The sequence below is a fragment of the Plecotus auritus genome (assembly GCF_963455305.1).
Source record: "Plecotus auritus genome assembly, chromosome: 9".
Classification (NCBI taxonomy): domain Eukaryota; kingdom Metazoa; phylum Chordata; class Mammalia; order Chiroptera; family Vespertilionidae; genus Plecotus; species Plecotus auritus.
The window spans coordinates 8,341,427-8,364,411 of record NC_137783.1 but is presented as its reverse complement, the minus strand read 5'-3'; the positions used below and the strand labels follow the sequence as shown (position 1 = coordinate 8,364,411).

Genomic DNA, 22,985 nt, shown 5'->3' with positions numbered 1-22,985 from the left:
GGGTTGTGGGCCTTTGGGGACAAATGTTTCATCTTTATGTCCCACAGAACCCCTCACCCACCCTGCCCCTTCCCCTACCCTGCTCCTGCAGCTGCACTATTTGTAGAAATGGCTTCTTTTTTTGTCTGAGAATTGCTCATGAAGACTTTGCAATAGCAACAGATGTTCGTGGGCCCACGTCGCTTAATTACGGTGTCCCGTGATTCTCTGTAGCCCAGGGCTGGGGGAGAACCAGCAGCACCAGCACCGGTGGCTTTGAGCAAACTGGGTAATGTTATGCCTATTCCAGCCCTTTCTGCAGCGGTGAATGGACCAGAGGTTGGCCCTGCCGGTCCTGAAAGCTCTTCGTATTAGAAGTCCTGGCAGCAGCTTCTCATATGAAGAGTATTGCAGATCTCTTCCTCCAGCCTCACGCAGGCAGCTACCTGGCTTCTGAAACGAAACCAGCTTTCTGGCACCTTGGCCGACTGATTTTCAGAGGAGTCTGTCCACTGAGCACGGGCACTGCCCTTCCCACCAAAATGAGCAGCTCTGACCTTTCTCCCACGCGCATCAGCCAGCTCACTGTCTATCCTAGATGCCTGCTTTCCAGGGCTCAACAGAAATGCAGATAATTTTGTAGGCATTAAGACCCTTTACATTTTCCTGTGTGTCTATTCTGTGCAGGAAAAACCCCAGGGTTCTGATTTGTGTCTCACTTCCGCCAACATCAACGTTCCTGTTGAGCTCCGTGCTGCACAGATGCAGTGGAGGGTTCCAGCCTAGAAGGGCACACACACTACACCAACAGGGCGGACACGCTCCACGCGGGTAAGTACCTTACCGTGGGCTGACTTAGACTTCTAAGCACATATGGACTATCATCCATGAACGCCACCCTATTTCCTTCCTCAAGCATTGAGCAAATTACGTCTGTGGCACCCACACGTGCCAGGCCCTGTGTAAGCATGGGGGGGGCGGGCGGGATACAGTGGGAAACATAATAGACAATGTGCTCCCACAAAACATAGCATCTACCAAGAAAGATCAACCATGGAACAAGCAGTTTATAAGAATACCTCCTATCATGAGAGAACATTCAGCAGAGGCTGTCCCACTCAGTGCAAAGAGGTCGCGACCCAACCCATTCTTACTCATTTTTCTGGAAGTCCACTCTTTTTATGTCCAGTTACAATATCTAAAAGCATCGGAACTGTGCACATTTACCTGATTTAGAATCTTGGGCGATGGCCTCAGAGGACCATCAAGTCCTTTTCAATAATCACCGACCCTTCTATTGTTCCACCTGGGGAAAAGTCTGGCCAGAACTCGACTGCCCTTATCCTCAAAGAACACAATCAGTTAAATCGCTCCCACCCGGATGGAATTCCTTTCAGTCTCTCTCTCTTTTGCTCCTGTTCTTTCTTCCAATTCAACGTTTTTCCCTCCAATTTCCAGAGGCAATGAAGTAGTGGCTGCCCCGAGAGCTGTCTTAGGAGCACTCTCCACATTCTAGGTATTGTGTGTCCGAGGGGAGCACATGTCATCCGCCCCGAGATCCCTGCTCTTTGTTTCTGTGTAGATTGCTGTTAATAAGAGACTCATTTTCACTTTCAAACTGCTAAGTAATTACTTTCTCTCTGGCACAACCACTTGCCACTCGGCTCTAAAGAAACTGCATGTATGTGGATGTATTATGCATGAACAGTTAGCATAATGGGTGCGTATCTTGCTCTTGAAAAGTGGCTTCTTGATTGATTTTTTTTTTAAAAAAATAAAACCCTTTGGGACCTTCGCCTCTGAAATTTACACCACAGGAAGGAACTTTGACGACAACCAAGCAAAGGGCCCAACAGGATCGTCTTCTCTGCTGCTCCAAACGCAGATCTTGGGCCGGGTCTGCCTCCTTCCCTTTTCATGCCTGTTCCTGGCGAGGTGACAGCAGGGCCCGATGCACTGTGACAGGAGCCCAGTCCAACGACGTCCAATCAGCCACTGAAACGTGTTCCTTTCAAAACTCCATCGCGGTTCATGATATTCAACACCAATACGTACTGTTTGAAGGCATTCTTCTGCTACACAGATTTCCTTCTTTATATGCCCGCTCCACGCACACCCCCTCCAGCCTCAGAAAGCTGAAAGCTATTCCACTCATCGCTCGTGAGCCTTTGCCGCCCCCATGTCGGAAAACCCCCAAACAGTTATGACAAGGATCCTGAGTGAGTCATTAGAGAATGCCCTTCCATTGTAGAAGCGTGACGAACATTTGACTATGGAGATTGCTTCACATGCAAAGTAAAACATTTGATTTGGTTGATCCCAAAATAACTAGTCCTCTATTTTCCCATACCCCCAAAAAAACAGTTTTGGAAGGGTTGCTGACTTCAATATGATAGGCTTTCTTGCTTTTTAACATACTGTTGATAACGTTCTTTAGAAACTAGGCAAAAAAAAAAACACCAAAAAACAGAAGTAGCACCCTTTCCAAAATCTCCACATATTTTGATGTTAGAAATAAAAAACAAAAAAACTGAAGTTTTCAGATTTTAATCCAACCCATACCACGTATACCTGAGATATTTTGATAATAATGAACTTGTGTTGATCAAATGTGATAAGTGCATAAGAAATACTCAGATGTTTTATTACAAAGAAGCAAACAATTAATTCTGCTCCTAAGAGAATTAGAGAAGACTTTAAAAACAGTAAGTGGCATTTAAGCCAAGCATTATGAGCTACGAAGAGTATGTCACATGGCACTGAGTAGGAACCCATGTTTTTGTCCTTTTCCCATCCACCCTCAAACCCCAGGTATTCACTGTATCATCGCAGTTTCTTACAGTTATTTGTCAACTGGCCTGTGCCCCTCAGTAGAGTGGTTTTTACGCAAGACTGGGACTTTCATGGGCATTTTGTTACCCCAGTACTCAGAAGCCATTCAACAAAAAGTTTTCCCTTGACAAAGCTTTCCTTATCAACTCAAAAAGATTCTGATCCCACCTTCAAAGACATTGATAAAAACCACAAAATGAGCATCATTGCATTCTTCTTAAAAAGGGAAAACTGCAAAGGAAAAGATCATGAAAACTGTGGCCCACCCTCCCAAAATCTCCAACTCTTATCCTTGGAACGCAGGAATGTCAGGAATGCAGTATGTATGCACACACCCACACACGTGGATTTTACTGACATAGAGTGATCAGATACTCAACTTTCAGTTTCTAAATACAAACGTATAGACAAAGGATCCAGGAAAGCACTGAGTCTGATCATGTGTGCAAAGTTCACGAGCTAACAATAAGGAATTGTGAATAAGACCGCGCCCTTTGTGGGAAAGTTAATTAGCTCCCGTCACTTCACCTGCTTCAAAGAGAACAGTGGTGGTTTGAAGACCCATGTTTGAGCCTAGAGCAGCCGTGGGCAAACTACAGCCCACGGTCTGGATCCGGCCCGTTCGGCTGTTCTATCCGGCCCGCGGAGCTGAAAGAGCGGAGGGTTCTCTTGCTCTCCCCTCCGCTCCTTTACTTTGAATTTATATTAGTTCACACAAACCCTCCATCCATGCTTTTGTTCTGGCCCTCCGGTCCAGTTTAAGAACCCATTGTGGCCCTCGAGTCAAAAAATTTGCCCACCCCTGGCCTAGAGCCTATTGGACCCTGAGGTCCTGTTCTCCCTGAAGTGGAGCTGGCCCAGGGCTGTTTGAAGCATCAGATAAGGGAGATAGAGGAGAGTACATGACCCTTGGTGACTTAGTAATAAACACAGCCTTTTAAGGAGATTCATGTCCTACCACTCCTCCGGACAGAGGAGATTCCAAACAAGGCCTAAAAAGATCTTACCCGCCCTAGCCAGTTTGGCTCAGTGGATAGAGCACTGGCCTGTGGACTGAAGAGTCCCGGGTTCAATTCCAGTCAGAGGCACATACCTCGATTGCAGGGTTGATACCTGACCCTGGTCGGGGCTCATGCGGGAGGCAACCAATTGATGTGTCTCTCTCACATCAATGTTTCTCTCTCTGTTTCTTCCCCTCCCTTTCACTCTCTTTAAAATATATATACACATATCTATATATCTATATCTATATCTATATATCACCCAAAAGAATCACACCCACTGTCTCTTCCCACGGATAAGGCTAATGATCTGGCAACAAAGATAGGCAGACTTAACGTGGACATGTGGAAGGGAGAAATAACTTGCCATTTATTTTTTGGGTCCCTTCCACTTGTGCAAAATTTCCCCACCTCAAATTAACTATTAAGCAAGTGGAGTCTTACTTTAGATTCCCGTCCTTGATTGATTTCACGGAACTCTGGGTGGGGCCATGAGGCCAGAATGGCCACGTCTACCTGCTGATGCGGAGACAAAGATCACCCAGCCAGGCACAAGCAAGTGCGTGGCCAGAGAAAATGGTGTTCTCCGTTTACCACGTCCAGAACTACAGCTGCTTTTACTCATTCTGTTCTGCAGAAAAGGCTTTTATTATATGTTGCCCTCCTTTGTAATACAGCCCCCCTTTTGGGGGGAAAATCTTCAGTAATAAGCCTGCTAGTCTTTTAACAGAAGATAAACAGTGTGCGGCGAACTTAAAACCACTCTATTTTGTTCTACCCAAGCACACAGCATTCCACGCTGCTTTCACTTCCCTTCTTCCCGTTTCTGTTAATAGTTATTTTTAAAGAATTAGAACAGAAGCAGGTCAATAATGCATACAGATGTGACAAAAGTATTAGGCCCTTCTCTGTGTAGAGAAACGTGTCAACAGTTGATGGGCTAAGATCATTTATAACCTTTCTTTTACCAAATGCATTTTACCTGTGATTCCACTCTCATAACAGTTGGTTCACTTAAACCCTCACTGCAGAAAGTGGCTCTCAGTTCAGCAGCCACCATCACCACCAACACAGGAGTTTACAGAACGACTATTTTTTAGGGCAATGCTAGGGCTACAAGGAAGCAAGAATTAAAGAAGTTTATTCTTCCTCTTACGCTATTCATTTTCTTCTATGCCCTTCCTTTTCCATCCTCTGAAGACACTTGTTTGCTTCCCCTCCTCACAGCTTCTAGGTTAAGTCAAAGAGTTCTCCTGAATTAACCCCTCCAGCTGGTTTGGCTTCTCCCCTCTTGGGGCCGGGAACATCCATGGAGGAGACCTCCAAGGAAAAGTAAATTTCATTTATGCCTACAAACAGTAATGGGCGGTTCTGTTCTCTCCTACTTTCCATTTTCTATTCAGTCCTTCTACTTTTTTTTAAAATTAGCCTTCCCTTCCATTTGTCCCCTCCCTGAATTTACAGGGAATACACACACACACACACACACACACACACACACACACACGTTCACAAATTTTCAATAAACACGTTCAGAGTCAAAATGGCAAGAAGTTTGTAAATGTGAGTTCAATTATTTAACAGTTTAAAAATCAAACTTCCAGGGTCCCTGAAAATCATCACCAGGATTCCCCATCTTCACATTGGTTATTTCCCAACTTCCGGTGTATTCTTTACATACTTAGAGGAAGTTAAGCAGATGAAAAGTTTATGGAGGCATTTGGGCTAACCACCCAGGATTCATTCCAAACAGTTTCCTCCAGAATCTAGTATGTCTAAAACCCGAAAGGACATGTGTGAGGCCTTCCATTCCATCGCCAGAATCCCAAATCTGACTGCTGGGGAAAAGTACAATTCTTGGGGGCTCGAGCTGCTTGGCCTGGTGCCTGGCTGCATTTAGCTGTGTAGTTAATCTCCCAGAGCAGCGCCCACTGTGGCATGCCTGCTATTCTTCACCATCTGGAGCCTGGAGTTGATATAAGCTTGAACCACACATGCAGGAGAAAAGAAAAAAAAAAAAAAAGAAAAAAAAAAGCCCACTCTCATTCGCATTTAACTGAAATTGGTGGCAGAACAATGCGCCATGCCATCTAGGCTTTTTACACATGGAAGAGAGGAAAGAAAGGGTGAGGTACAAACCTTCTCCTTTGTTTTCTGGTTCTCTGCTCTGAGGTCTTCATATTCGCCTATTGCTAAAAGAAAAAAGAAAAAAAAGGAAAGCAACATTATATAACCTGCCCAAAGTTTACTGCAGGAAAACCTGGGACCCCTAACTACCCGCTCTTGTCTGTTTGCGAGGTGGGGTGCAGAAGAGGCCACAGAAGGGCTTCTGCTTCTACGAGTAAGGAAGGAAAAGAGGCGGCAGCGGAGGAGACCCACCAAGCCCATTCCGGTTCTCCCCAGTCATCAGGGAGACCTGCGAGCCCTACGTGGCCCATGACAAGGCACTTCTCCCTGATACCCAGACTTGGTCCTGGCCGGTGGGCATTCCTGACGTTCCTTCCAGCACCATTCGTTTGTGGTGCTGGAATCAGGTTTGGTTTTTAATCAGCCGCCAGGAAATACAGTCGGCTTACGCGTCCCACGCCCTGTCACACATCTGCTTTAGCCTCCACAGAGCAACACAGTCCCTGCTCTGAGCAGTCAGCTAAGAACAGCCGCTTCCAGGCACTGCAAGATCCTCATGCACCAGGCACCACACGCCAGCCAGAGTCATTTCACTGGGTTGGAAAAACGTGTGGATTACTTAGAAATATTCCCAACTATATGGAGGAGAAAAACAGCAGTTTTCAATTTATAACCTTCTATTACCAGAAAAATAAAGTAATCTGAATCCCCCACACTCATCTTTTAGTCAAAGCACCATTTTTATTTTTCAAAATATGTTTTTATTGATTTTTAGAGATAGAGGGAGAGAGATTAAGATAGAAACATGAATGAGAGAAACATCGACCTGCTGCCTCTTGCACGCCACCTACTGGGGACTGAGCCTACAACTCAGGCATGTGCCCTGACTGGGAGTCGAACCAGTGACCTCTTGGTTCATGGGTCCATGCTCACCCACTGAGCCACACAGGCTGGGCCAAAGCACCATTTTTAGATACACTCACAGTTGAGGATGCTACATTCAGCGCGTGTGACGGGAAGAAAGAGAAGGACTTGGGGCTGATGACGGAGCACAGTGCCTCGGGGGGGGGAGGGGGGGGGGGGCTCACAGAACCGCTGCCCACTCCCAGCCCATCACCTTGACGGCTAACACACGCCAGGAAATCATCAGATTGGAATTTTATACTTTCACTTTCTGAAAATGTAATTGGATTTATATACAAAAAGTTTTTCTTAAAAAAAAAAAAAAAAAAAGACAAACAGAACTTTCTATTTCTATGAATCACCTAAAGATAAAAATTAAAAATCTGAAACCAGGGCTTCAAGAACATCTCAGATACCTATCTGCTCATTAATTCTGGAAGTGTCTGATTCTAACCACTGAGACAGACAACTCACAGGGTAAAGTGCATGTTTTATTTCCTCCAATCGTCTAGGGTTTAGAAGAGCTGCCGCGGTGGTAGGACCAACATCTGACAATCCAATCCAAATGAACAGAGATTTATGGGATCATACCACCAAGGTCCAGAAGTTTTATTAGCCGCCCATGACCATCTAAATAAGAATTAAAGCCACACGCCAAAAAGAATCCTGGAAAACGAGCCCACAAAACAGCTGAAGGAATACAGGTAAAGACACGGCCATTTTAAAAAGAACTACATTTCCAACAGAAAAGATTTGATTAACCACAGGATGCAGCTCTCCCACACCAGCTCCTCATCAGCCTCCACCACACAAACCCAAACCGATGAGTACGAACTGAACTGTTCTTGGTTCTGAAAAAAATCACTGCAAGCCCTCCCCTCCCCCCACACTTTTTTTTTTTTTTACAAGCCAAAGGAATTAAGGGATGCTAAACATATGCACTTATGCCATTGGGTAATCTATGCTCATAATTCCAGATCTTATTACTATATGTAATATTGCTTGGAAAAAAATAAATATAGACTTTACTGAGAGACTTTGCATTAGTTTACTTGACATTTAAAAGTATCTGCAGATGAAACTGAAAAATCACAATTGATTTACCACTCTATTCTTATTGACCTACTTTACAGACGTACAAAACAGACAATAAAGGCTTCTAAAACCATGATCTCATAGTGATATGAAGAAAATGTTTTTTGTATTTAAAACATCAGATAATGGCTTTGAAGGCTTTTGAAAAATACCGATACTATTCTTCCATTATATTGCCAATAGAATTCAGATGAAACATTATAGACTCCCAATGACTGGGTCTTTATGAAAAGGGTTCATTAAGAACCCTTCACCTATTGTATCTTAATGGAAATCACAGAAAACATGCTTTACTGTGATTATGTGTGAGTTAAAAATGATACTAAAGTCGGGTACAGGGAAAGGAGAAGAAAGGTGTGACGAGAATTCAACCACTTGGTAGAGGGAAGAGGGACCAGGCAGAAGAGAAAGGAAAAGTTACTAATATTTTTTATTTCTTTGAAGTTCGAAAACCAAGCTCATTGTTCTAAATAACATTTACACACACACACACACACACACACACACACACACACACCATAGTGAATACATATGTAACCATCCTCAGCAAAACTGGCCAAACAGGAAGTGACCTACATTATTCAGTTACTTCTTTTTTGGCAAGAGTGAAGGGTCACAGAAAAAGCCTTCTTATTGTTCCAGAACGGGCTCACAGTTGGACAAATTAAGTCAGCTGCACAGCTCAGTGATTTGATGAGAGGGATCCTCCGAATCTTGCACTAACTGATGCCAGAGAAAAGATGGATCTGACCAACTCTGCCATGGGAAAAAATGCCCACAGCTTGGGCAGACGCCGTCTCTCAGTCCACAGTCCACAGGGGCAGTTCAATCCACTGTGCCCTCCGGTCCCACCGCCCAGGAATGAACACGTGCAGCCTGACCCCAGCCCAAGCACAGGGTAGCCCGGGGACCTTGGGCAAATGGGTTGATCTGAGTCTCCTACTCCTCATCTGGAAAACAGGAATAATAACTACACACGTCTCACGGTGCTGTTACTAAGAGTGAGTGACTGAACACGTATGATAGAAGAGTGCTTGGGCATGTGAAGTGCTCCATACATGTAAGCCGGGGGTATTATTATTACTGACACAGCGAAGCACATCAAATCTTGTGTGCACGACAACAGAGGAGGCTGGTCTCTAACGCGCTCAGTCTGGGGCGTACTTTTGTCCCACCTGGTGTGAAAGATGGCACAGCAGGAACCCTAACCGGTTTGGCTCAGTGGATAGAGCATCGGCCTGTGAACTGCAAGGTCCCAGGTTCGATTCCGGTCAAGGGCATGTACCTTGGTTGCGGGCACATCCCCAGTAGGAGGTGTGCAGGAGGCAGCTGATGGATGTTTCTCTCTCATCGATGTTTCTGACTCTCCCTCTCCCTTCCTCTCTGTAAAATATCAATAAAATGTATTTTAAAAAAAGAAAGAAAGAAAGAAAGATGGCACAGTAGGAAAGTGTCTGCAACCCAAAGGCCTACTATCCGCCATCAAGTAAGAGGAAAACGGGGGCTAAAGGTCAACCGTAGCTGGGCAAAGAAGTGGAAGCACGGCCACGAGCTGCACATTTCAATCAGCATCACCCGGGAAGCTTTTCAGTCATACAGATGTCTGGCCCCCTCTCTACCCACCCCCAACCCAAGCTTCTGGTTTAACTAGACCTTGACATCTATTTTTTTTTTTTTAGAAGTGAGCACCCCAGGTGATTGCAATGTGCAGCCAAGGAGGGGAATCACCACCTAAGAGTCTAGAGTGGAAAAAAGGAGGATGTGGAGAAAACGAGGAGAGTATCAAGCAGAGCAAGTGCTTCAAGGATCATGCTGGTTTTCTATTTTCTAACTCCCTAAATTTCCAAGCTGCAAATCATGATCTAGCCAGCCCAGGAAGCAGCGGAGTGTACTTAGCTGTTTCAGGAACATCACAATTGAAGTCGATAACTATGGAAGGTAACACCTCTGGCGAGGGTGAAAACCATCCGTTCTCCTGGGACCTTCCCAGTTCAGCCTGAAGCACCCCGTGTGCCTGCGAGCGCTCCGTCCAGGTAGGTTAATCATCCCATCTCTAGCATTGGCTCCAGGCCAGTATTTCCAACCACTACTTTCTAGACCTGTACTGTCAAATATGCCAGACCAAGTGTGGCTGGCTACTCACATCTAATTTATTTAAAATTAAATAACATGAAAAATTTCAGTCCTTCAGTAGCATCAGCCACACTTCAAGTGCGCAATAGCTACAAGTGGCCAGTGGCTACCATAGTGCAGGTGGACACAGAACATCCCTATCACAGAAGAAGACAGTTCTACTGGACAATACTATTCCGGACATCTCGGTCCTCTAATTCAGCACGTTGGATTCCCATTCACGGAAACCTCCTACTTCCTGCGTAGGATCTCCTTCCCCTGATGCCATCACCCACCGAGTTATACAGTGAGCACCTCGGGATCACCCCGAAGCCCCACTCTGTCCCACCTCCAAAGGATCAAACTGCTCAGATCTCTTAAAACGACTCTCCAATCTACCCTTCCTCTACAGCCAGTACCTCTGCCCTGATTCCGACCCTTAATAAGAGCAAACACTTCTTATCGAGCCTCTAGCCACCCTCTATCCCAAGTTCATTCTTTACGGGGTAGATAGGATAGTAACAAAGCAACCTGGCCATTTTGCTCTCTTATTTAAAGGCCCCCAAGATGTTAGGACCCCACTCTCCCTCCCTACCCCCACACTGTTCAGTCAAAGATCACAACTCAGTCCATGACACCCAAAGTCCCAAAGCTTCCCTGAACCCTCTCAGACCTTTAGTACCCAGATGCCTTTAAAATATTTTTCCCTCTGCCTGCAAGGTCTTCCCCTCCCCTTCTCCCCTACCTCCTCATCTTCAATGCAATTCAACCTGTCATTTCTTCTAAGAAACCCTCCCCATATACTGCAGGCAAAAATCAGCACTTACATTTCTATATTTCTAATGGATTACCAATGTACACTGTTCATATGTCTCTATAGAGCATCGACATACAATGTTATGAATTATCTGAGCAGAGGTCCGTTTTCTCGTCTTTCTCCCACTGGATGCACGGCTTACACCCGGCAGGAGACCAAGCATGGAGTCGATGGCTATGTTGATGAGTGGCTGGTTCATATCAATGTATGACGTGGAGCAATTAAGCCAAAGATTAACATTGCCGTTTCAAAGATTGGGAAGTCAAATCCCACAGTAAGAAACGATGGAGGCAGAACCAGTCTACGGATTCCCGGTCACTCATGTGAAAAACATTACTGAGCGTTACTCTGAACAACGTGCTAAAGCGCTAGGCCCAAAAGAATCCTCGAGGGGGAGGCCTGTCTTCATGCACCCGGAGGCCCACGTCTGGCACAATGCCTGGCATGCAGGAGGCACCTCACACATGTGTGCTACGTTAAGGAAGAATGGATTTAAGTCTCCACAGGAACACACACTCTCCTCCCATATCCAGAGGCTCTCTTACATCAGATGTTACAACAGGACACTTAAAGAAAACGAAGCTTTAAGTAGCCATCAAATATAACCAGGAAACACTGCCTCATGAGCTCTTCTCATGTGGATTCTCACCCACTGAGTCTGCATCTTTCAGGCTCATGGAGCCTTGAAACGCTTCTTACTAATGGGGAGTGAGGACATGAGTCATACAGATAATGTGCCATTAGGACAGTACTCCCTTCTGCACACATCCCAATGGGTCCTGCTCTTAAAGCCAGAGTAGAAAGAGAAGTCATTTCTACCTCACTTGTTAATTAAAGCATTAGAAACATCAGGGAAACCACTGCTGGAAAAACTGATTAAAAAAAACAAAGGTGACAGATTTCACATCTGAAAAGAAATTATGCCAAGCCTGAAATTTACTCACTACTTGGGAGGACACACAGTTCAGTGTTAATGAATTAATGATATTTCAAATTAATCAACAGAAGATATTAACCAAAGATCTTATATGCATACTAGTGGCCCGGTGCACAAAATTTGTGCACGGGGGGCGTGGAGGGGGTTCCCTCAGCTGAGCCTGCACCCTCTCCAATTGGGGACCCCTTGGGGGATGTCCGACCTCCAGTTTAGGCCTGATCCCACAGGCAGTCAGACATCCCTCTCACAATCTGGAACTGCTGGCTCCTAACCGCTCACCTGCCTGCCTGCCTAATCGCCCCTAACTGCCTCTGCCTGTCTGCCTGATTACCCCTAACCCCTCTGCCTGCCTGCCTGATCTCCCCTAACTTCTCTGCCTGCCTGCCTGCCTGATCTCCCCTAACTTCTCTGCCTGCCTGCCTGCCTGCCTGATTGCCCCTAACTGCCCTCCCCTATCGGCCTGATCTCACCCCCCAACTGCCCTCCCCTGTTGGCCTGATCTCACCCCCAACTGCCCTCCCCTGCCGGCCTGATCTCGCCCCCAACTGCCCTCCCCTGCCGGCCTGATCACCCCTAATGGCCTCTGCCTCGGTCCCCACCACTATGGCTTTGTCTGGAAGGAAGTCAGACATCCAGAAGATGGCCAGTAAACCCAGTTTAATTAGCATATTACCCTTTTAGTGGCATAGATAGATTATATAGGATAGGATTGCTTAAATGGGAGGGGAGAGCCTTTTTCATCAGAAGAAGATGCTCTTGGCAGACAAAAATACATAATCCCTATATCTGAACTGATAGCCAGCCATATGCACTATACTGCCAAACCGGTCATTAAAAAATTGAACCACTTTCTTACACCTTACACCAAACAGCTGTTGCCCTTAAAACCCCTTCTCAGCTCCAACCTTAGGTTCTGCCTTCGCAGTTCACCCAGATTAGGTTCTGATTGGTCAGTTTCTATGCCAGTCATGTCAAAAGCTCCACCTCCTAGGCAGCCATTGGCTCCTCGCACTTGACCCAGATTTGGTTCTGACTGGTGGGTTTCTATGCCAGTCAGCGTCAAAAGCTGCGCCTCCTAGGCAGCCATTGGCTCCTTGCACTTCATCCAGATTTGGTTCTGATTGGTCGGTTTCTATGCCAGTCAGCATCTCCGGGCCTATCAACGGGCCTGATCAGAGAGGCGGGGCTGCTGGCCAGGCCTGGAGTGAAAGAGAGGCAAGTGCTTATCAACAGCTGCCACAAAGGCTATGAATCAGATCCTGCTTCTCTCTCCAGGCCTCTCTTGGGGCCTGATCCGTAGCCCCCTCGGCAGTCAGTGCTGGGTTGGGGCGCCCGCAGTGATGGCAGTCAGTGCTGGGTCACCACAGCAACCCAGGACTGACTTCCAGTTGGTCAAGCCTTCAGTCGTTTTGGATGTTACGGACCCTGGGTTTTTATATATTAGGATATGCATAACCTATGAACACAGACAATGGTTTGGTGAAGGCCTGAGGAGGGGGTGGGAGTGGGAAGGAGGGGGGTCAATAGGGAAAAAGTAATGGGGGGGAACATCTGTAAAGCTCTCAACAAAAAAGATAAATTTTTAAAAAGTAACCAACAGAAAGGAAAGAAACTGAATAACCTTAAAAATACATATGTAAGTCTGCTTTCTGGTCTGGTATGTAACAAACTTATAAATTGACGCTCCTTTCCTCACAACAACAAAAATGCTGAACAACCCAAAAATCAACAACTCTTCTTAGATCTATCCGAGAACTGAGGTCACAGGGCAAATCGCTACTCCAAAAACTGGAGAGACAATCGAGCAGATAGAGAGGATCATAACTTTAATTAGAGCAGAAGCCGAGGTGCAGACGCTGCTCACGCACCAACACAGGAAACCCAAACATGACAACAGCCAGGAGCTCAGCTCTAACAAGTCTGAGATTTCAAAGCCTCAGGTGAGCCTGGTGAGTGTCAACCTATGAACCAGGAGGTCATGGTTTGCTTCCTAGTCAGGGCACATACCTGGGTGTGGGCTTGATCCCCAGTAGGGGATGTGGGGGAGGTAGCCGATTGATGATTCTCATCGTTCTTTCTATCTCTCTCTCCCTCTCCCTTCCTCTCTGAAATCAATTTTCATAGAATTGATGAACCAATATTGATACAAGATTATTAACTACTGAAAAAAAAAAAAAACATCTCAGGGAACAGATCAGTCTTAGGAGGGCCCCACACTGCTGTGAGTTCTACCTCCAAGACTGCTAGCAGGGCTTCACAGTGAACACCCGGCCAGGGAGGGGGAAGTAGCCAGTACCAGATATGCTTAGAGCATTCTGTTCTTCTTAACAGGCCTGCTCTCAAGAGAAATTGTCCTCCCAGAGCCTTCCGGACTTGGGGGAAGTTATAACCCCACTCCAGCCCCCTCCAGCATTCCTGTCTCCACGAAGGAGGAAAAAAACAACGCTGAGAAGCCCTTGTGAAAGTCACAGCTCAGGGGCCCAGGCTTCTTAAAGACTAAGACCTTGTCATAGGACCACAACACTTCCCTTACCACCGTACGAATGTTTGCAGCAGCTTTACTCATGATTGTCAAAACTTGAAAGCAACCACTATGTTCACCAACAGGTGAGTAGACAAACTCCGGTACATCCACACAATGGGGTATTATCCAGTGATAAAGAGAAATAACTGAGCTATCAAGCCAGGAAAAAAGACATGGAGGAACCTTAAATGCATATGACTAGAAAGAGCCCACCTAAAAAGGCTACACACTGTCAATTCCAACTGTACGACGTTCTGGAAAAGGAAAAACGATGGAGCTGGTAAAAGGATCAGTGGTGGCCAGGAGGTCAGGCGTAAGAAGGGAGGATGAACAGGCAGAGCAGAGGAAATTTTTTTTTGGCATAATAATGTCATAGTAGGTACAGGTTATACATTTGTCAAAAGCATAGAAAATACAATGTAAAGAATGAACCCTTCCCAGCCAGCTTGGTTCAGTGGTTGAGCATCGACCTATGAACCAGGAGGCCACGGTTCAATTCCCGGTTTAATTCCCGGTTGGGGCACATGCCCGCGTTGTGGACACATGCCCGGTTGGGGCACATGCCCGCGTTGGTCCCCAGTGTGGGGTGTGCAGGAGGCAGCCAATCAATGATTCTCTCTCCTCATTGATGTTTCTATCTCTCTCTCCCTCTTCCTTCTTCTCTGAAATCAACAAAATATTTAAAAAAAAAAAAAAAAAAGGAATGAACCCTATTGTAAACTATGTACTTCGGAAGTTAATAATCTTGTATCAATATTGGCTCATCAATTCTAAGAAATGTAGCACACTAATGATGATAATAGGGAACATGGGGAGGAGGGGGAGGGAGGAACTATGTAGTAATTCTCTGTACTTTCTGCTCAATTCTTCTGTAAGCCTAAAACTGCTCCCCAAAACCCTTATTTACAACAAACCTCTATATCAAAACCATACACTGATCTGATTCGTGCTGCAGAGGATTTTAACTAAAAGGGTCCTAATACATTCCTGCTCATTGTACCATACACAAATTTCAGAACTCATGCTTTAACGTTTAAAATGCTTAGCCAGCATGGTAAGCAGAGAGAAACAAAAGCCATGTTCCTTCTCCATTTCAAAGCAAAGTTTGGCTGTGTTGCAACTTGATAAAATAAAACCTACAGCACTGCGAAGTTCAAAATACACATACTTTTTGGATCCGATAATTGCACTTTGGAGAAGTTTTCCTACGGCTGCACTTAGAGATATATGTGTCTAAGAATGTAAGCAGCACTACTAGTTTCAATAAACTTGAATTTTATAAGCTTTCGATTTATAGCAAAATTGCAAAGATAGTACAGAGTTCCCAGACACCCTACACCCAGTTTCTACGATCATCACCATCCTCCATCAGGACGGTACGTTTATTACAAAGAGCCGACCATACCTCCGTATTATTATGAATGAAGTTCACACTTTACTCATACACCCTTAATTTTTCCTTCAAGTCCTAGGATCCTTTTGCTCCAGGATCTCACCCAGACACCACATTATGTTTAGATGTCATGTCTCCTTAGACACCTCTTGGCTGTGGTAGTTTCCCAGACCTGCCTTGTTCTTGATGACTTTCGACAGTGTTGAGGAGTACTGGGCAGGTACTTGGCAAAATGTGCTTCAGTTGGGATTTGTCCGATGTTTTCCTCATGAAGAGACTGGGACTGTGGGTTTTTAGGGGAAGATCCAGAGGTAAAGTGCCATTTTCATCATCCTTTATCAAAAGTACACATTATCCTCAACGAGGTGGAAACAAAATAAAATAATATCAAACTTCCTGGGAAAAAACCCAAAAAGGTACATACTATCCACATGACTTAAATCGCCATTGAAGTGGACCTCGGTCACCTCGCTGAGGTAATGTCTCCACTGTAACATCCCTCTTCCTCCCCTTCCCATCTGTGCTCTTCGGAAGGAACTCACGGGGGGCAGCCCACACTGAAGGAATAAGGCGCTATACTACCCTCTCTGAGCAGGAGTCTCTACACCCATTATTTGGAATTGTGTGTATAGAAGACTTGTGTTATTCCCTGTTTATTCAATCATTTACTTTTATCAGTATGGATCAGGACTATCTATTTTATCCTTTGGGTTATAATCCAATATTCAAATTGTCCCACGTTTGGCCCATTTGAAGGAAGAGGGAGAGAGAGAGAGAACTATCAATGAGGAAGTTCTTTGTATCTCTTGACATACCCCCATGACTGTGGGCTCATTTGTTTGAGCACTTCCTGGGTTTCTGGTACAAGATGCTCCCGGCTCATCTTGTATATTTCCTGCCCCAGCCACCCCTGTCCTGGAATCAGCCATTTCTCCCAGGACTCTTGTTCCTTTCGTCGGAGAATGGTGTAAGAAGCCACGTTCTGGAGCTAGAAGTGTTCTAAGCTCTCAGCTGACAGAGCAAGGAAATAGATGTATACATCCTAACCCAGTGGTCGGCAAACCGCGGCTCGCGAGCCACATGCCACTCTTTGGCCCCTTGAGTGTTCCAATGCCACTTCTTCAAAATAGACTCGCCCAGGCCGAAAACTGACTTCTGCGCATGGACCACGAAGTTTCGATCGCACTGTACGTGCGCGCCCGCACGTGGTATTTTGTGGAAGAGCCACACTCAAGGGGCCAAAGAGCCGCATGTGGCTGGCGGGCCGCGGTTTGCCGACCACTGTCCTAACCCATGCCTAGCTCAGCTCTAAGAATAAGCTTGACTAAATTTCCATCTGCACCTTAAGCACTCTGTCAATAATCTTGAGGACTATAATAGTCAGTAAAGGTGAGAGGAGGTTACTCTGTTTTAAAACCAATTATCGTAATCCATTTTAAATAGTGTTAGCCCAGGACTTTTGGGTGGCTGGTTGTCATTTTGGTATTATGTTAGAACATCCTTATGGTTAAGTGACAACCACTCTCTTCACAACGTCCTCCACAAGTTCCAAATGACACATTACTGTGCTGACCCGTTTAGTGGACGGCCATCGTTGGGGTTGGCCCAGCCTGCATCCCCGCTTCTGGTAGTGGCACACCGTTCTTTTTGGGACACCTCCAATCCCTTGGTCTTTGTGGGGGCTGCCAATCAAAGTGCCCTACTTCCCCCCGGCCGAAGGACTTAAACACATGACCCAAACTATGTGGATTAGACATTCTTCCTGTAATTTACAGGCCTATCACCATCTCTAGAGTAGGAAATCCTCACCAGGAGGGACAAGGTTTTATTCATCTCTGCATCTCTGATGCCTAGCACAGTGCCTGGCTATGAATATTCAATGCATGTGAGTGGAATAAATTACAAAGAAAATCATATACCTTAAACAAATGCTAAGCTGTCATTTCCCAACAGAATTCTGGAAGGGGAGCAAATTGTATGATGTTTTGTAAGGGAAATGTCCACTTTAGTAGCTAGGAAATATGCATTGGAAATAGTGTCCCAAGTTGCCATTTCTCAGTACATTAGAGATGTCAATCAGTCCAATAAAATAAAGCCCCCAAAAAGACAAAAGGAGAATTACCTCATTACCTCAACATCTGCTTGCACATAAGCAATCGCACACTGGCTAATTTTTTTTAAAGGACATAATATAACTTTCTGGAAAGACATAATATAGCTAATTATACCATTCACTAGAAGGGAACATACAATGTTTTGAAGTAATTCAGAAGTGGGTGTGATTTATAAGACATGAGCTTAGGAAATGGTAAGTATAAATTAGAGATTGTTCATATTATGACAGACTCTGTCATTACATTTCACAACTTTTGTCAAAAGCAACCTTATTCACCACACCACTGAAGGCTTCACATTAGGGAAGGCTGCTGTCAGCTCTGCCATTCAGAGTAGATAGCATCCTTCCCTCTGAGCTCCCTCCTGGGGAATGGGTTCAAATTTCAGACTTAAAACTCACTGAGGAAGGAACAATACGATGAAACCTCAATGGTGGATAAACATGTGGAAAGATTTCAAACCTCACTAATAACCAGATAATACAGATCTCTTTAAAGGTACCATTTGTGTTCATTAGATTGGAGAAATGAAGAAACTTGTCAGGCTGTCAAAATTAATAAAGAGCGCTGTTGGCCAGTGTGTGGTGTCATGGGTACTGCTGGGGGTAGTGGGATGTGAACTGGTGTAGCCATTGTGGGGGGCATTATGCAATGTCCGGCAAAACCTTATGTGTTCATACCTTCTAATCCAACAAGTCCATTTCTAAGAATCTATCCTAGAAAAAATATTTGTAATTGTACCAATGTATTTATATGATTATTTTATGAATGACTGTCTACCAGACAATAAACTCGGTGAGAGCAAAGACTGGTTCACCAGCCCACCCCCCAATACCTAGCGCATGGGCCTTATATATGGTAGGTACCTCGTAAGTATGGGTTAAAGAAAAAACATGTTTTCTCAGCATTAAAAAAGGAAAATAGAGTATTTGATGGATATTAGTTTTTGTTCACATTAAATAGGGGTTAGTGGAGTTATTCACAATGTTATTAACAGGTAGTACAAAGTACTCTCTATTTTCAAAAGTAAATTATACACACCATCAGCTTACAAAATTGATTATAATATTAGTAAGAGCCCAAACATCTAGGTGCCTGTTTTTCCACCTCAAGCCCCTATTTTCTCAGTGAGTTCCATCGGTCAAACAGCAATTACTAGTAAATACTCTCAAACTTGTAAGCACGGTCTATGATCCAATGACAGACACATGCCCTGGTTCTGAGATGTATAAAAATCACACTGTGGGCTGCAAAAAGTTCCAACACCTGGGTAACCAGACTCCATATCCTAAAAAACATAAGAGTGTACCTTTTAAGAAACACAAATTTCAAACTCCCACTGGTCTATTGCCTTTGATATGTCTATAACCAAGGAAATGCATCCTCTAAAAATGCCAATGACATGTATTTGTTTTCCAGTATGAGAAAGAACCAGAAACTTAAGACTCCACCCTTTTTCTCAGCTCTCATATCCAACATACAGACAGAGAATGTATCCAAAAATCAAATATAAACAATTTGTGGGTTATCTGCACTGTTACTCTACCCTTGAAATTATATACAGAATGGGGAAAAAAGTGGAATTTTTATCTTCTTATTTGAAACTGACCATCCATCAAAAGATCTGGTATCCAATGGCCAATATTACCAATAATGAAATCTCTAGAATCTGACGTAAGAGTCTTTAGGGGAGGGTGAAAGTGAAGGGGGAACAAGAGGTTCAAACTTCCACTTATAAAATAAATAAGTCGTGGGAATACAATGTATATATATAGCACAGAGAATATAGTCAATAATATAATAACTTTGTCAAATAGCAAATGGCTACCAGATTTTTCGCTGTGATTCTATCATAAGATATACATAAAGGTTGAATCACTACATTGTACATCTGAAACTAATATATTATATGTCAACTATATTTGAATTTTAAAAAGGCTTTATGTTATTGGGGGTTGTTATTAGAAAATTTAAAAATACGCATAGAGCCCTAACCGGTTTGGCTCAGTGGATAGAGCGTCAGCCTGCAGACTGAAGGGTCCCAGGTTCGATTCCGGTCAAGGGCATGTACCTTGGTTGCGCACATCCCCAGTAGGGGGTGTGCAGGAGGCAGCTCATCGATGTTTCTAACTATCTATCCCTCTCCCTTCCTCTCTGTAAAAAAAATCAATAAAATATATTTAAAAAATAAAAATACTCATAGAATCCAACCCTTCACTAAAACACTTCAGGAATTTTGCCCACCCACCAGATTCACTGATGCCTGTGACTTTATGACCTTGGGCTAACCTACAATAGGAGTTGAAGGTACTGGGAAGGCAAAATTCACGCGCATTTTCCCAACATTTCCTAGATACCACAGAGGAATGCGTTCTGACCATTTCAGTCAGGTTCAAGAACATCCCCAAGCTCACACAGTAAACAGACGTGTTTCCAGGAGTGTGTGCTCCAGAAGGACTTACATATCCCCGCAAAGTCACAGCACTGGGCAGAACCTCATGAAATCACCTGCTTTAGCTCTCGCCTTTGGTCAGGTAAGAATTAACCCTAAGGCGCCTGGAAAAGAAAAAACCGCCTCCTCCAAGTTCATGGAGTTGGTGAGTTGGGCAAAGAGAAGTGAAACAGCTGGGACTAACCACCAAGGATCAGCCTCAGAGAAGGGGCCCCATGGGGCTCTTCTACAGAGTGGCCATGTCAGCAAGTTGGTCAAAAAAGCGCATTTCCCTAGATGTTCCTACTTCCTACATTTGTGTGGTTCCTCTCTTTCTTGACCCCTACCCTCAGGCCACCTTTGGTCAGGGTAATAATACTTTCACATTTTAAAAGTGTTGGGTTCACATTCATTTGTTTTTGTTCAGAAGTGTGGTAAGAGATGAAAAGGATTGATTCAACCAATTCTTCATGAAGGGGCCATCTCCCTTCAGGCAGCGTGGAATGGCATGGGCATGCCTGACTTTCCAGTGGAGGAGAGCCTAGTGTTAATTCAGGAAGCCGCACACAGGCAAGGTATTATCTCCCTGACTAATAAATGGCTAAAAACGAGAAGTGATCAAACGTATCGTGGCCTGAAAATCCTAGCTGGGTAAAGAAAGAGGAACTAGAGCCAACCAGGCTGAAAAGCTGGGAAGGCTGGAGCGCAAGCTGCAGGCCTCCCAGCGCCAAAGGGCAAGGGTGGGGCCACGCTGGGGAGCAGGGCCAGCTGAGCTGCCCGCACCACCGCCCCCCCCCCAAGATATCCAGCCCCACGCGCTAACCCCGCGTGGAAGGTGGTACCGTGGAGCCGAATCCTCGTCCCTTCCCCCCACACCCCAGATCGCCAGCTAAAGCAGCCGGCGGCAAGCATTTCCCGCACTGCCGCGCCGACACTCCCCGCACCCGCGCGCTACCCTCGGCCCTGGGCTCTCCGAGGCGCGCGGGGCGCGAAGGATGCTCCTGCACGGGTAACGGAGCTCCGCGGGTGCCCACGCGGCCGCGCCACCGACCGCCCAGCTCCCACGAGCCTAAACCCCACGCCCGGGAGCCGCCCCGCCCATGGGCCGCGCTGCCCGCACCTGGCGGCCGCGCGCCCGCCTACCTTGCTCCTTTAGGTTGGTGATGAGCTGCAACTGCTTCTCCTCGTCCGAGCTGTTCATTTTGACAGGTGGGGTCGGGAGAAGAGGACAGGAGGGAGAGGCGAGGGATACGGCGGGGGAGGGGGAAGGAAAAGCAAGACGCCGGCAGCGTGCGGCTCCCCTACCCGGAAGTTGGATTGGTTCCCGCTCCTCCTCCTCCTGGCGCGGAGCGCACGGGTGAGATCATCCCCGCGCACCTAGTGGGCCGCCCGAGCCGCTTCACCTGCCGGCGGGCGGGGCGGGGCGGGGCGGGAGCGGGGGCGGGGGCGGGAAGCCCCGCAGGCGAGCGCAGGGGGTGGGGCGGAGAGGGCCCCGCGGTGGCCGGGACTGCAGCCCCCACCTCGGCCCGCGATCACAGCTGCGGCTCGGCTTTCTCCGCGGAGGCCGGCGCCGCAGGTTGCGCTGGCGGGAGGGCGTGCGGGCCTGCGGGCCTGCGGGCCAGCGGGCCAGCGTTGGGGTTCGCCCTGGCTCGCTTTTGCACACCTTTCTCCGCCTACCCGCCCTTCCGGGACCCCAAGAGGTGGATTCTGAACAAAACCGGCCCTGGATCTAGACGGGGAACCCCACTCTAAACACTGCGCAAGGGCGGGTCTCCGCGAGCCTCCCCTGTAGAGCGGGACATAACGGGCGCCTTCCCAGTTCTCTCACGGTGGACTCCGGGGCGGGGCGGGGCGGCAGGGGCAGGCGCAGGGGTGCACGGTCTGCACCTGGAAAAGCAGTCAGGGACTGAACCAATCCGGTCCATTAAGTAGACACAGTGAGCCGGGAGGGCGTGGTCGTCAGTGAACAGTTCCCAGGGCCAGGGCTGGCTTTCTCCAACCTCCTTGGGGTTGGGCGGCGGTCAGAACGTGGGCCCTGCAGCACGTGGGGCGCAGGTCCTCGCGGGTCCCCTGGTCCTAATGGGAGAACCTCCTCTTTAGCGAGGCTGCCACTGCGGTCCAAATGCCCAACGTCACACAGCGGCCTGGCAGCATCGCCTGGCGGCGGGAAGCCCAGCATATGTCCCCCTTCACTGCCCTCGGCACTGAAAACCCAGCTCTGGCTTAGACCCTGAGCTGAAGAGGGGAGGCAGGCCTGCCACTGCAAAATGGCTCTCCCAACCCCCAATTGGTGGTGGTTAGTCTCTGGTCAGTCTACTGACCTCTTGGAACTTTAAAGAATGGGAATAATACTAATACCTACTCCCCACAGAGAGTTGTAAGGGTTGAACAGGGAGAGGAAGATATACAAAACATCAAATCCAGAATTTGACATACAATAGGTGGGTGTGTTTTTTAAGGTTATGGGTCTGCGAAAAGGGGGTTGTAGATGCTAATTATGAGCTAAAACAGGCACAGTCCTTCTACACTGATCATTAAGCATCCAATTAAGTTAGATTTACTGAACATCTTGATTTTTCTCAGACCCAAAACTCTTAGTGTGGGTACTACACCAGCAAAGCGTGTCTGCTCATTTCTCACTTGCTATTTTATGCAAACGACCAACTTCATTTGCTGAGGGGGTCCCTCCATGATAGAGGGGGTGGGAGGGGGCTGAAATA

At 46.4% G+C, this 22,985-nt stretch overlaps 1 protein-coding gene across 6 annotated transcripts in view; it reads right to left on the bottom strand.

Moving 5' to 3' along the window:
- SHTN1 (shootin 1) overlaps positions 1–22,103 on the bottom strand; it is a 96,765-nt gene extending 74,662 nt beyond the window's left edge. For 5 of the 6 annotated variants that reach the window (XM_080641024.1, XM_080641026.1, XM_080641023.1 and 2 more), the window contains exons 1-2: positions 21,409–22,103; positions 5,952–6,004 (exon numbers count right to left, since the gene is read on the bottom strand). In XM_080641024.1, coding sequence (XP_080497150.1) covers positions 5,952–6,004; positions 21,409–21,466 — 111 coding nt within the window. In that variant the 5' untranslated portion in view covers positions 21,467–22,103. The remainder of the gene's footprint in view (positions 1–5,951; positions 6,005–21,408) is intronic. The other variant, XM_080641025.1, reaches the window with a different exon arrangement.
- Positions 22,104–22,985: the final 882 nt, after the last annotated feature.